At 38.8% G+C, this 12,609-nt stretch overlaps 1 protein-coding gene across 1 annotated transcript in view; it reads right to left on the bottom strand.

Annotated features, from left to right (window-relative positions):
- PCOLCE2 (procollagen C-endopeptidase enhancer 2) overlaps positions 1-12,609 on the bottom strand; it is a 66,602-nt gene that overhangs the window by 15,722 nt on the left and 38,271 nt on the right. The window contains exons 3-5 of the mRNA XM_023621057.2: positions 10,714-10,969; positions 5,552-5,676; positions 2,399-2,535 (exon numbers count right to left, since the gene is read on the bottom strand). Coding sequence (XP_023476825.1) covers positions 2,399-2,535; positions 5,552-5,676; positions 10,714-10,969 — 518 coding nt within the window. The remainder of the gene's footprint in view (positions 1-2,398; positions 2,536-5,551; positions 5,677-10,713; positions 10,970-12,609) is intronic.

Here is a 12,609-nt window from a genome sequence, read left to right on the forward strand (position 1 = left end):
GCTTCCTTTAAGTGAAAAGGGAAAAGCTCTCAACTTAATAAGGAAAGAAAAATAATGCAGGCTGAGGTTGCTAAGATCTACAGTAACTTTTATTACAATTTATTGTTATAATTGTTCTATCTGATTATCAGTTGTTGTTAATCTCTTACTGTGCCTAATTTATGAATTAAACTTTATCATAGGTCTGTATGTATAGGAAAGAACACGGTATACATGGGGTTTGGTACTATCTATGGTTTCAGGCATCCACTGGGGTCTTGGAACGTATCCCTGAGGATAAGGGGGGAATACTGTAATAGATTTTCTAAATTCAAACCAACCTTGAATTCCTGATCATGTAGTATATTTTAATAAATTGTTAGATTTGAGTTGCTAATATTTTTTCTTTTAGGATTTATTTTTCATCATATTCATAAGTCAGATTGGTCTTTAATATTCTTTTCTTGCACTCTCCTTACCTTGTTTCGGTGTCAGTTTACACTAGCCTTATAAAATTAGTTGTGGAACAATTCCTATTTTTCTCTAGAAGAACGTATGTAGTGTTCGAATGATCTATTCCTCAAATATTTGTTAGAACTCATGGAGAAAAATGATCTGGGCCTGTTTTTTTTTTTTTTTCCCCTCTTGATAGGAAGACTTTAAACTACTTATCAAATTTCTTTAATGATTATTTGACAATTCTGTCTTTTTCTTTTTCCTATGTCCATTTTTGCTTGAAAAAAAATATTTTCTCCAGTTGTTGAATGTAGTGTTCTCTATTTACCCATTATACCAAGCCTGTTAATGGTTGTTCAAATCTTCCATATCCTAATTTTCCATCTTTCTGAAACTGATGGTTAATCTGCCAATTATTGAAAGAGATGTGTTAAAAATCTCCTACCATAATAGTGGACTTTGTAGATCTTATATTTTTTGCTTTATATATTTTTGATGTACATACAAGTTTACAATTATTACACCCTCCTCATAAGTTGCACCTTTTATCAAAAGGACTTTGCAGACGTGTTCAGTTAAGGATCTGGAGAAGGGGGAAGAGTATCTGGCATTTTCTGGGTGGGCCCTAAGTGTAACCAAAAGTGCCCTCAGAAGAGGGAAATCTGACCACTGGAGAGGAGAAGGCAATACGACGACGGAAGCAGCAACTGGAGTAATGTGCTTTGAAGACAGAGGAAGGGAGCACAGCCAAGAAATGCAAGCAGCCTCTAGAAGCTGAAAAAGGCAAGAAACGGACTCTCCTCTCAGAGCTTCCAGAAGGAAACTGCCTGCCAACACCCTGACTTTGGCCCAGTGAAACTGATTTCAGACGGTTGACATCTAGAACCGTTAAGAGAGTAAATGTGTTGTATCAAACCACTCCGTTTGTGGTAATTTGTTACATCAGCAATAGGAAAAAAATACAGAGGGACATCTTCTCAAGGAGCTTAGAAATGGGCCTTTCTCCATCACATTCATCTGTAAAGCCAAATTTGGGCATAAGAACGTTTAAATTATCACTAACTTGTATGTATTAAAACATTCTTCATATTATCAAACTTAATAAATATAAATGAATTGAAACTGAAAAATATCTTGCTTTAACTCAGATGTGTCTATGGGAAATCACAGAAATGCATGTAAAATCAAGAGATGCATATAATCTAATTATGTTGAAGCCACAGAGTAGAAAAGGGTAAACTGGCATAATGGTGGTTTTGATGGCAACATGTACTAGTTTAAATTGCTGCTCTTCCTGGCATCGTATGTGACGGTATGAAATATCTTCCACCAAACACAGTCAAGTCTTGCACCAAAATACAGCATAGAGGAGTTGAGGAACTTGCCCAAAGTCACACAGCTAGTAAGTGGCAGAGCTCCTAGCTCCATAAATGTTGCTAAATAAATGCAGGATGTCTTTAAGGCTCATTCAGCAAAAATTTGAGCAAGAAAGCAGAGAGGAGGCACAAAGCCCCACAAGGTCCAGACAGATCTCTAACCAGGTAAAATCATCTCGGTTTGTCCTAAGCTTCCAGTTTTCCTTGTTTGGATCCCGCATAATCAACCGCCTGGTTTTTTCTTAGAATTTTCCCGATGCCACTCTGATGCTTGAACTCACCTTGGCAGGGCAGTGATGTACCCAGGTGTCTGGCTCGGCATCTGCCCCTGGGCCATCACCAACTCTGCTGGTTTGTTTATTTGGCTGTGGAAGCCTCTCTATACTCTCGTTAAGGTTGCCTCACTTTCTGGGTTGCCTATTCCTTGTGTTGGCGCTGCATGGGACCCCACCGCCACGGAACCCAAGGATTTCTGAACAAAACAACAGCGTAAAATCTTCCAGAAGATAAAATATAATTGGGCAATTTAATAAGAAACAAGTTTAGAGCCACTAAAATATTAATGGAATAAAACAGGTGCTACTTACGCAGGTGGACTATCACCACAATACTTTCCAATTCTCTGAGCGTCATTGGCTTCCCCACCATTAAAGACAGCCACGTAATCGTACCGGCAGTAGTTATCGCGCTCAACATCAAACTTCTCAAACTTTAACTCGACAAGCTTTAGTGAAAGCACAAATCAGAAGTGTCAAAACAGCATTACTGAATAACCTGAAACAGAATTCTTGCTCTACCTGTATTTGTAAGGGACCATGATTTTCCTTTGTAAAAAATATATTCATTCTGTTTAAATTACTCTTTTCTTGTTGTCTTCCTATTTCTTTTTTAGTTAACAAAATTGTGGTATTCTCTTGCTTTAACTTTTAATCCTTCCAAAAGATCATCTCAACCCCAGATCAACCCTAGGTAGAATCTTAAACTTAGGAACTCTGTTCACTTACAGCTACGAAAGTATAGGAACTCAGTAATCCTAGCAACCTCCATTAAGACTGAAATTGGGTGTGTGATGGCATAGCCCATCTTCATTCTTCTCTAAAAGAAAACTAATAGAAATAAAAAGTATTGTCTAAGATGTCCCCTAAGATGAGTGTTGGCGTGTGGTACATATGTATGTGGGTGGGTGAGATGGGTGGATAGAGTGGTTCTCCTTTCAAGGGAAGGAGACTGCCATTCCCACAGGTAAGAAGTGAGATTCTTCAGGATCAGAGGTTTAGGGAAGTGGGAATTGACTATGATGTCTTCTTGAAGTATGTTTGAAAAATGTGCCTACGGAGCACAACCTACTTGGTGATGTGGTTGACTTTTGAAGAGATTGCCCAGAAGCACTGATATACAAAATTGGTGTTAGATTTCTTAAGTGTTTCTTAATTCTTTTGCACTAGTACCAATAATAGTGTCCTAAATTACATAAGTCAATAGGAAGTTTTGACGTGATAGGCAATCATTCCCCTTGCAAGCAGGTTTTTCAAGAGTATCTTCAGTATGTGAATCAGAGGAAATCTCACTGGGTTCCTAAAGATGCATGGCACCCAGACAGCTGGTCCCCACTTTTGCTGGGTGGCAGGTGGGCAGGCAACCCTCCCTGCTGCTTACGGAAGATAATGGGGATTAATTCCTGTCAGGACAGGCACATGGTTATTAGCTACAGAAGACTCAGACACAGTAATCTGGGTGAAGATGATGACAGCCACAGCATCACAGAGACACAAAGGTAAACTCTGGCTTTGAACATAATTGCCACATCTCTACGCGTTTATCCACCTTTTAAAAAGTCAGCACCAGTGATGGGTGAATAATGGCTTTTCATACTTAACAACTGCTTTAAATCATATTAAAATATTTCCCCTCTGAGTCCAGTAACTTCTCATCAGTTAGTAATAAAATGCTTTCCAGGTTATTAAAACATTGGCTGAACTTCCTCTGTTTAGAAATTAGTCACAAAAACTTTTGGAGAGAAGATAAAAAATAAGTAAAGGAGCGAGTGCCGTGGCGTAGTGCTTAAGTTCGTGTGCTCTGCTTCAGCGGCCCCGGGTTTGCAGGTTGGGATCCTGGGTGTGGACCTAGCACCGCTCATCAAGCCACAGTGTGGCGTCATCCCACATACAAAATAGGGGAAGATGGGCACAGATGTTAGCTCAGCAACATCTTCCTCAAGCAAAAGGAGGAGATCGGCAACAGATGTTAGCTCAGGGCAAGTCTTCTTTACAAAAAAAAAAAGTAAACAGGAGGATAACGGGAAAAGTTATGATAAAAATTGGAGGTAAGTCTTTAATAGAAGAAAATGCCCATAGACTTGCACAGGAATTACTTAGGACTTAATTTTCCCATTATATTCCTCTCCTACGGACAGAGCTTCCAGTGATTTCAGACACTAAAACAATGATTAAAAACTCCCTCAGCTGGAGCCAGAAGTCACATAATAAAATAAAACCCAAGTTTAAATTGAAATAACCAAAAATAACAATGAAAAAAATGCTAAATTGTAATCTGTGAGTATAATTAAGTTGAAATTATTTAGTCTAATATGTTTACAAATGACAGAGAGAAAAATGACCAATACAATCTTAAGAACTACCAAATGGCTTAAACGTTTGAGAAATGTAATTCTTTAAATGTCATTTTAACTATAAAATATTGAATAGACTTATAGAATCTTTCACTATTAAATAAATGACCATATCTTTCTTCTTAAAAATAAAACTGAGCTTGGGGATTATGATCAAAGTGTGTACATGTGTGTGTGTGTTCAAATCACTAACTTCTTGCATGGTCTATTTGCCTGAATAATTTTCCATTAAAAAATGAATACATGGCAAATAGTATTAGTGTTAAGTGATAAGAGAAGATCAGTTTTTTTAAAACAATATCATAACCCTCACCATACAGTGTTTGAATTAAAGTCTACAGTGTCTGCAATAATAATAATTTTTAAAAAGTTATTTTCAAAAGTCCACAAAGTAGGCTTGGTCTATTGTCATGCTAAGTTCTGTCCTGCAATTAATTTCTAAAAGTGGTTCCCAGAAAGGGTAAAAATTCATACAACCACAAACTAATAAACACTGGAAAACTAGACTTTCTCTGTTGATTGTTTTAGGGCAATGAATAATTTGTGGGGAACTTGCAAACACTTTATTTTAAACAGCAACCAAAAAACCCACAAAGCAGACTAGCTTTCACCTCAGGCGCCCATTCGTTCTTTGACGAGATGATGTGGCCTGCCTGCAGTGGCTTTGTCAAAGCAGAGCGTTCAGACTGTTTTTGACTTGGTGACCAGGATGGCCATTATCAGGACTGGATGGGTTTGCTATGTGGGCAAATGGTAACTGAAATGTACCTGGACTTGGGGATTTTTTACCCTCCCACAGCTAGCCACTGCTGCTTATAACCACCTGCTTATAACATCTTCCACGGGGTTAAAGAATCTCATGTGGGATTTGCTTACCATTTGCATTTCAAAATCTGTTTTGAAATTGGAATTCTATAATAGGAAATTAAATCTGTGCCTTTGCAAGTCAAATAGTGCAAAGGCAATTTTAATCTGGGTCTTTGTATGAAGAAATACCTGTGTCCAGCAGGGCCTTGTTGTCCTGCATCCTTAGCTCTTGAGAGTTGGGGCTCTCACACTGTCCGGGCAATTCACACACGCATACTTTCTTCATATTTCCAGGGAATCTCACCTGATTCTTTGGGGCTACAATGTGCCACACACAGGTGACCCCTGCAGGGTAATCGCGGTCTGGCCAGTTGGGGGTCGTAAAAGAGCCGGACGGTCTTTCAAGGAGTCCGCCACAATACTGATCCCCTGAAGTTATGACAAACGAAAAAGAAAAACAGGTTTCTATCCTGATACAGGTTATGGCAACACAATCAAGTGAAAATTATGACTTTGGACTATAAAGTGATAGGATAGTAAATAAAAACAATGGCAGAAGCTCTTAAATTTTCTCTTAAAAAATTATTACACACACACACACACTGAATGATCTCCATGTCACCTGACATATCACATCAGCAAGAGACAGTGAAGGAGTGGAATGAGGGCCAGAGCATCTTTTCTTTTTTCCATATTTTTGGACCAGACAAAACATTCAGGCGTGCACTCATTCAGAAATCATGCAGGCTCAACAAATTATATAGATTTTAAGAACTTTCTAGGCAGGGGTGTTTATTAATAAGGGTAAAATCCATGCCCAAGGACAAAATTTGAATTAGTTGGTATAGACAACTCTCATTACTAGAAAACTTTATATACTATATATCTTTGGTAATTTTTAAGAATAATTTTGTTTGTAAGAACAATACACGTTCATAAATTTTCAGCAATACGGAAAAGCATTAAAGAAGATGGGAGTGATTTCCAGATTGGGCCTAAATTGGGCAAGATCTCTCTTGATCTGAGAAAAGTGACTGCTCCAGAAACTAAGTCTCCTAAGACCAGGAGGGACAGGTGTCACGGGGTGGCCACTCCATTCCTCTCAGCTAATTATGACCCCGGGCTTGGTGCTGGACAGTTGGCACCAAGCAGTTGGCAACAGTTGGCAGTTCTGCTCCGAATGAAGTCAGTACAGGATCAAAATGACTCTCTCCCAGGGGCCTCAGGAAAGGATGCCAGTGTTGCCAGGACCTGCTGGAGGCGCCCTCACACCAGACTGCAGGGAGCCCTCTGGATTATGGGTTATGACAGACTGCCCAGACATTGCGCTCCTTCAGCCAGCGTCCCTCTGCTGCCCTCTGTCAAAAAACGTGTGGTCCCTCTGTCAGCTGCACGTCGAGATGATCTTGTGTGGGTGACGAGAGCATCCCCTTATCTTTCCTCTACTTTCCCACCCGGACCCACACCTTCCACAGAGCTCAGACTCAGCAGTGCTGGCGAGCTCTCCTTTAACGCACAAATCTCATTCTTTCACCAGGAGCTTCCAGGAGTTTCATCAGAGCTAAACTCTGCAGCACTTGTGACGGTTGGGACGTTAAGATGGAGGTTTCAGTTTCACGCTTAGTTTTCCAGAGAGTATTCCGTAGATAGATCCCTGCCCTGTACTAACATTAGCCTCTCTTCTCTGTGACTGGACTGGGTTTCTTGGACTGTCTAGCCTCCTAATAAAGCTATTTCTGCCTTCGTGAAAAAAACAATAAAATTAAATTTGGGGTAAAACCACCCCAAATCCCACCACCTAAAACTAACCGCAATTAATATTTGACAAACATCATTTCAGACACCTCTATGCACATGTACCAATAGGTTGACAGAAATAATTTTAGAAAGATATTTTAATATAAAAATTTTAATTGAATTTTACTTGAATTTAACAATTTTACTTGAATGAAACTAAAGGAATTAATATACTTTAATGAAATATTTATTTGACACAGAAGATCATTCTTAAATCTCTAAATTTAAGAAAATATACTATAAAAATTGAGGTTGGAATAATTTCTAAAAATTTTTATTTATGGGAAACTTCAAGCATATACAAAGTAGATAGAATAATATAACAAATTTTTATGCATCCATCACCCAGTTTCAAGAATTATCATCATTCTACTATTCTTTTTATCAATGCCATTACCCAATTCCAATCACCTGCATCGTTGTTATTATTTTATAGATTTTTGGGACATAAATTATACTTTGAAATGCACAAATCTTAGCTGTAAAAATTTGAAAAATGGATATACCTATGTAAGCCACCCTCCTATGACGATATTGAATCCATTTTCCACAAAACTCCTGTATTCCTTGCCAATCAATCTGCCAACTCTCCACACAACTTTTCTGGAAAATTCCACGTGAGTTTTATTCCAGAGCGTCACATAAATGGAATCAGAAAGTGTGTACTCTTCTGTGTCTGACTTCTCTTGCTTAGCACAATGTCTGAGACTCATTCACGTTGCTGTGTGTAGTGGCAGTTTGTCCCTTTACACTGCTAAGTACTATTCCAGTGTGCGGAAACACCGCACCTTGTTCACCCCTCCTCCCACTGATATTCATCTGGGTTGTTTCCAGTTTGGGCTATCGTGAATGAAGCCACTATGAATATTTTTGTACAAATCTCTCTGTGGGCATGATTTTCACTTCTTTTGCATAAACACCCAGGGATGTAATTGCTAGGCCAAGAGTAGATGCAGATGTCTAACTTCATAAGAAATGGCCCCAAGCGGTCTTTATCTTTTTATTGTTGAGTTGTATGAGTTCTTTGTATATTCCGAATACAAGTCTTTTATTAGATATTTTTGTGAATATTTTCTCCCATTCTGTGGCTTGCCTATTCATCTTTGTAACAGTGTCTTCTTATAAGCATTAGTTTTAATTTTAATGAAGTTTGCACAGTGCATATTTCTCTATCCTTTCATGTTCAACCTATTTTGTCTTTGTATTTTAAGTGCTTTCTTGTAGACGACATATAGTAGGGCGCTGCTTTTTAACCCATTCTAACAATTACTGTCTCCTAATTGGAGTATTTAATCCTTTACCTTCAAGGTCTTTATTGATATGCTCGGATTTAGTGTGCCAATTACTATTTTGTTCTCTTTGTCTCCCCTTTCTTGTGTTCCATCTCTTCTTCCTTCCCTGCCTTCTTTGGGTTAGTTGAATAACTTTAGTATTCTATTTTAATCTTTTGGCTTCTAGCTATAACTCTTGCATTTTTAATGGGTTCTCTAGGGATAACAATATGCATCTTTAACTTATCACAATCTATGTAGAGTTGGCATTGCATTTCTTCATGTGTCGTACATGTAGGTGCGTGGATGGGCAACGGCACAGTTCCCTTTGCCTCTCCATCCTTTGTTCTGTGGTTGTCATGTGTATTATACATACATTACACATTCCACAACAGTGTTAACATTGTTTTGAACAGACACACATAAAGAAATTAAGAGAAGAAAAGAAAAGAATATATATTCTTGTATATTTACCATTTCCAGTGGCCTCCAATCCTTCCATTACCTTTTGTTACCCTGTGGGGCCAATTTCCTTCAACTTGAGGAACTTCCTTCAATATTTCTTGTGATGCAGGTATTTATCTGAGAATGTCTTTATTTCACTTTCATTTCTGAAGACTGGCTATACAATTTGGGGTTGACAGCTTTATTCCAGCACTTTAAAAATGCTGTGCCACTGCCTTCTGGCCTCCATTGTTTCTGATTAAAAGAAAGCCATCACTCACACCACTGTTCCCCTGGATGTAATTTAGTTTTTATCTGATTGACTTTAACATTTTCTCCTTATCTTTAGATTTCTGTAATTTAATTATAATGTGCCTAGGTGTGGCTTCATTTTTATTTATCTTATTTTGGGTTTGCTGACCCTCTTGGCTCTATAAATTGATGTTCTTCACTAAATTTGGGTAGTTTCAAGCCATTATTTCTTCAGATGTTTTTTCTGCACTATTTTCACTCTCTTCTTCTGGGATACAAATTGGAGTTACGTTAGACCACTTGATACTGTCTCACAGTCTCTGAGGGTCTTTTTCCTCCTGGTTCTTCAGATTGGATCATTTCTATTCAAATACACTGCCCTTTTCTTTTACCATCTCCAATCTGCTTGTAGGCCCAAAAGGTAAATTTTAACATTTCAGATTCTGTATCTTTTTGCTCTAGAATTATCATTTTATTTTTTAATAGTTTCTGTTTCTTTCCTCAGATTCTCAATCAGTTTATTTTTTACTTATTTTTATTTAATTTAATTTTTTCATGAGGAAGATTGGCCCTGAATTAACATCCGTCGCCAATCCTCCTCTTTTTGCTTGATGAAGATTGTTGCTGAGCTAACATCTGTGCCAATCTTCCTCTACTTTATGTATGACACCACCACAGCATGGCCTGGTGAGCAGTGCCATGTCCGCGCCCAGGATCCGAACCTACAAACCCTGGGCTGCTGAAGCGGAGTGCACGACCTTAACCACTATGCCACTGGGCTGGCCCCTCTCAATCTGTTTCTTTCTTACACATATATTTCCCTTTAAGTCCTTAAACATATTTATAACAGCTGCTTTAAGTGTTTGTCTGCTAACTGCAACATCTGAGTTACCTTGGGGTCAGGTTTTATTCACCTCTTTTTTCTTCAATATGGACACACTTTTCCAGCTTCATCACATAATTGGATACTGGACATTATGAATGATACATTATAGAGTCTCTAGATTCTGCTGTGTTTCTATGCAAAATGATTTTTGTTCTAGCAGGCATTTAACTCAGCTAGACTCAAGCTCAAAGTCTATCTCCCTGGCAGTGGGCAGCTGCTGTAATCTCTGCTCAGTTCTTTCATCTTCCAGCTGATGCTTTTATGCCACGCCAGCTGGGCTCTCCTCCACAGATGTAGAGTTTAGCTGTCAGCCAAAGATCTGGGTGGATTTTATATGTATATTTTGTGCCTCAATTCCTCTGTAGCTCCCAGCCAGGACTCCCTCCCAAACATTCTGGCTGCTCTGACAGCCCCAGATTCTGTCTTGTGACATCCCAAACCAGTACAGCCCAAGGCAAGAGCAGATCAGGGAGTGCCAACAGGCAAAAGGCTGCAAACTTCACAGATCTTGCCTGCTGCAGTTATCCTCCCAGGGGAGAGGCTTCTACTCTTGGGAGCTCACATGTACGGATATAAAAACATCCCAACACACAGTGTTAAGTGAAAAGAAAAAGTTGTGAAACAATATGAATGTATGATCCCAATTATATATATATATATATTTTTTTCTTTTTTTTGAGTTTAAGCACTGTTCTTAAACTCAGATTAAAGGAGTAAATACATATAAAGGACCCAGAACAGGGCCTGACACACAGGAGGCATCAATAACAGAGACTCCTCGTTATTGCTATTATCGCCATTATGTGGAAACGATACCTCTTTCGTTTGGTTCAGCGGCAGAGAACATGGCCATGAAGCCATTCCCAGCAGTGTTGGCATCGGAAATCATCTGCACCATCATCTTGTTACCACTGGACACAAGGGCTCCAGGCCGAAACGTGCCGCAGAAGCGCCCAATGCGCTGGCCATTGGCGTGGCCATTGTACACATCCACGAAGTCATAGCGGCACAGGTTGTCACTCTCCAGGTCTATGAACCGGAAATTAAGAACTACCACTTTTCCCTCAGGAACCTGCCGAGAAAAGGGCCAAGTGGAAAACTGTGTCATGAAAACAACGTCTGAGGCCTTCACAGCCAATTACTAAAGTGAGCAGATAAAAGGATAATAATACCCAAGATGAGGCTTTTTCTTCCCTCAAATGTGAACTAAGCCAGAGAAGGTTTTTTAACGTAACGCATTCCTAATAAAATCTAAGTATTTATTCTCTTTTGACAAATCCCACAATTCTCTAGGGCACACGATCTTATTCCTTAAGAGTTGATCTCAACAAGTTGAAAATATTGGATCAGTCTTATTGATAAGTCATTGTTTACGAAGAATACCAGTCCTGACTGGACCTGGGCACACATTTGCATATTCTAAAACACCAGGGCACCCAGAGATATGTTGGCAAAGGAATATTTGAAATATCATTTCTTACAAATAATACAATAGGACAATCTCGGCATATAGACTGGTTCTATGAGGTTCAAACTGAAGGTATTTGGCAATTGTGCAGTTAATCACAGATAATTCACTTTGGGTCCTCAAAAGTCCAGATCAACTATCTATACTGATTACATTAACTGAGTAATTGTTGAATCATCTCTTCTGGAAGTCACTGCATTCTTATTTGTTTGTTTTCCGGGTGAAAATTTTACATACCAGGCAACCCTGAAACACAAGGCACTGACGAAAAAGATAAATTTTCACTTTCTCATTAGAATTCCTTCACCATAATTTCCTCCATATAACCCTTACAATGCTTCTCTCCTTATTCTCTGAAAAGGTAGAAAAAGTGGCTACAAAAGCATTCGGAAGGATTCTCACAAAAGCCCCATTTCTTTCCCAGGTCACACCATCTTTGAATTTCTTTATTCACGTTGTTTAGTCGTAAAGTCTCAATCAGATCTGTTTCACCTTTTCAACTAGATGAGGTCTCCACTGACTATGTTAAGAATTTCATCCTCTAAAAACTTACAGATGACAAAGGAAAAAAATAAAAGACCCACAAACAACACTGGTTGGTTTACATTTCTTAATTAACTTTCTCAGACACAAGGGTCAGTAGACGCTTTAACATACACGTCGCTTTCCCAGGTTGCTGAGTTGAGTGCCATGAATTTTGTTTTCCTATGATAACAGGAAGTGTTTCAGTGCTATTTGCCTTTTGAGCCAAACACATACACACCTCATGGTAGACACTGTAGTGGAGTCGTCACAAGAAGGGGGTTATTTTGCCTTTGCCAAGGTTGCATTCTAAGTGCTAAGAGCTTATCTTAATGGTGTGAATAACTGAAGCTCCTAAGCCACAGCCTAAGAAGCTGACAGCACAAAATGCAATTTAATTTTTAAACATTCTCACTGAGGCATCTGTGGTAGGACTTGTTTTTTGTTTTGCTTTGTTGCATGCAATCTCTATTTCTTCCACGATCAGAAAATTATCAAAACGCGATGTCACGTCTGTCACTTTAAATATAAGCAAGCTCTCTATGAAGCATTGAAAAATCCCCAGCCAGGAAAAACATTTTGAACTAAATTAATTCAAGTTGGATTGTCCTTGCCTGAATAATGACTATTTGTATAAATGTACAGATAAACTGTATGGAGGCCAATTCAAAGCTATGAGACTCATCAACCCACAGAGTGAGTGCAGAGGAAAAGGGGAGAGG

Source organism: Equus caballus, chromosome 16 (assembly GCF_041296265.1).
Source record: "Equus caballus isolate H_3958 breed thoroughbred chromosome 16, TB-T2T, whole genome shotgun sequence".
Classification (NCBI taxonomy): Eukaryota; Metazoa; Chordata; class Mammalia; order Perissodactyla; family Equidae; genus Equus; species Equus caballus.